At 40.9% G+C, this 1,288-nt stretch overlaps 1 protein-coding gene across 1 annotated transcript in view; it reads right to left on the bottom strand.

The window, feature by feature from the left end:
- Positions 1–1,288, bottom strand: part of LOC107754377 (plexin-B2-like) — a 190,075-nt gene that overhangs the window by 22,969 nt on the left and 165,818 nt on the right. Inside the window, 3 exon segments of the mRNA XM_016570792.1 lie at positions 4–112; positions 199–335; positions 853–964. Of these exon segments, the coding sequence (XP_016426278.1) occupies positions 4–112; positions 199–335; positions 853–964 (358 nt within the window).

Raw genomic sequence — 1,288 nt, 5'->3', positions numbered from 1 at the left:
GGCGGTTGTGGTGTGTTTGCCGTATTGAACTCTGAAGGTGAGGTGAGCCGACGGAACCGTATCGCCCAGATACTCAGACAGTTTACAGGTGATCCGCTCTCCGAAGCTCTCACTGACAGACAGGAACAACACAAAATGAACCAAAAAGGGCAAATCCAATGAAAATGACAGAAATGACATTTGCCATGATGCACTCACACTCGGCAGGGCACATCGCCCACCATGATTTGAAGGTCTTCTTTTGAAGCGGTGTTCAGGTTCATCCCAGTGATTGTGAGGATGGTTCCTCCTGCTTTAGGACCTCGTTCAGGAGACACGCTCTGTGCTACAGGGTCCTACAGCGACAAAGATCACATATTACATTATATATATTTTAGTAAACTAATATCACACACACAATTTTACATAAATAATTAATTATTCATTAATATAAACTGTAATATTGAAGTAATAATGTGCACAAAAGCTGCAAATACCCAGCAATGACAGAGCCGTCCCATGCATTACCATCTTATTGTAATGATTACATAATCCCAGGAAATGCATCTGCACGCTGTCTGAGAGCCGTCAGTCTGCCGAACAAACACCTGTGGGAGCGACTGTGACAGCCTATCTCCCTGAAAAACTGATGCAATAAAGTCTGCTAAAGCCGTCAGCAGGCTGATAATCATTAGGCCTGCAGGAGCGTGTGACCGGTGGCCACACACAAAACAGCCCAGCATTACATAACACACGCAGAGAGAAGGTCCTGTGGACTCACACAAACCAACCGCTCACAGCGCCAGCCCTTCAGAGTTTCACTGAATTACTGTGTGTGCAGTGCATGCTGGGGAATGCAGAATCGTGACTTACCCTGTAGGTGAAGCGGACCGTTTTTGTGGATATGCCTTTCTTTCCTCTGCCCACCTCGATTTCCACCTCTCCGGTTTTGTACAGTTTCGCCGGGCCGATTTCACACACCACACTGCCAGACAAACACACGAAAACTGCTTTAACTAAAGATACAGACACTCAAGTTCCACCAACATCTGTGACATGCTTTTGAGTACCACAAAATACTATTTATATTGTATTACAATGTTCATAAGCAAGAAAATCACTTTTTACAAACTGAAATTACACTTGCCTTTTGTAGAACTGCGAACTTTTGTTTGTTTTAATTAATTTTGAATGTAAATAATATAAATAGAAATAAATTTTAGAATGAATGACTTTTTATTTAAAAATCTAAATAAATACACCTATATATATATATATATAAATATATATATATATATATACACACATA

The sequence above is a fragment of the Sinocyclocheilus rhinocerous genome, unplaced genomic scaffold (assembly GCF_001515625.1).
Source record: "Sinocyclocheilus rhinocerous isolate Xijiao unplaced genomic scaffold, SAMN03320098_v1.1 scaffold561, whole genome shotgun sequence".
Lineage (NCBI taxonomy): Eukaryota > Metazoa > Chordata > Actinopteri > Cypriniformes > Cyprinidae > Sinocyclocheilus > Sinocyclocheilus rhinocerous.
This window is presented reverse-complemented; position numbering and strand designations above follow the sequence as displayed.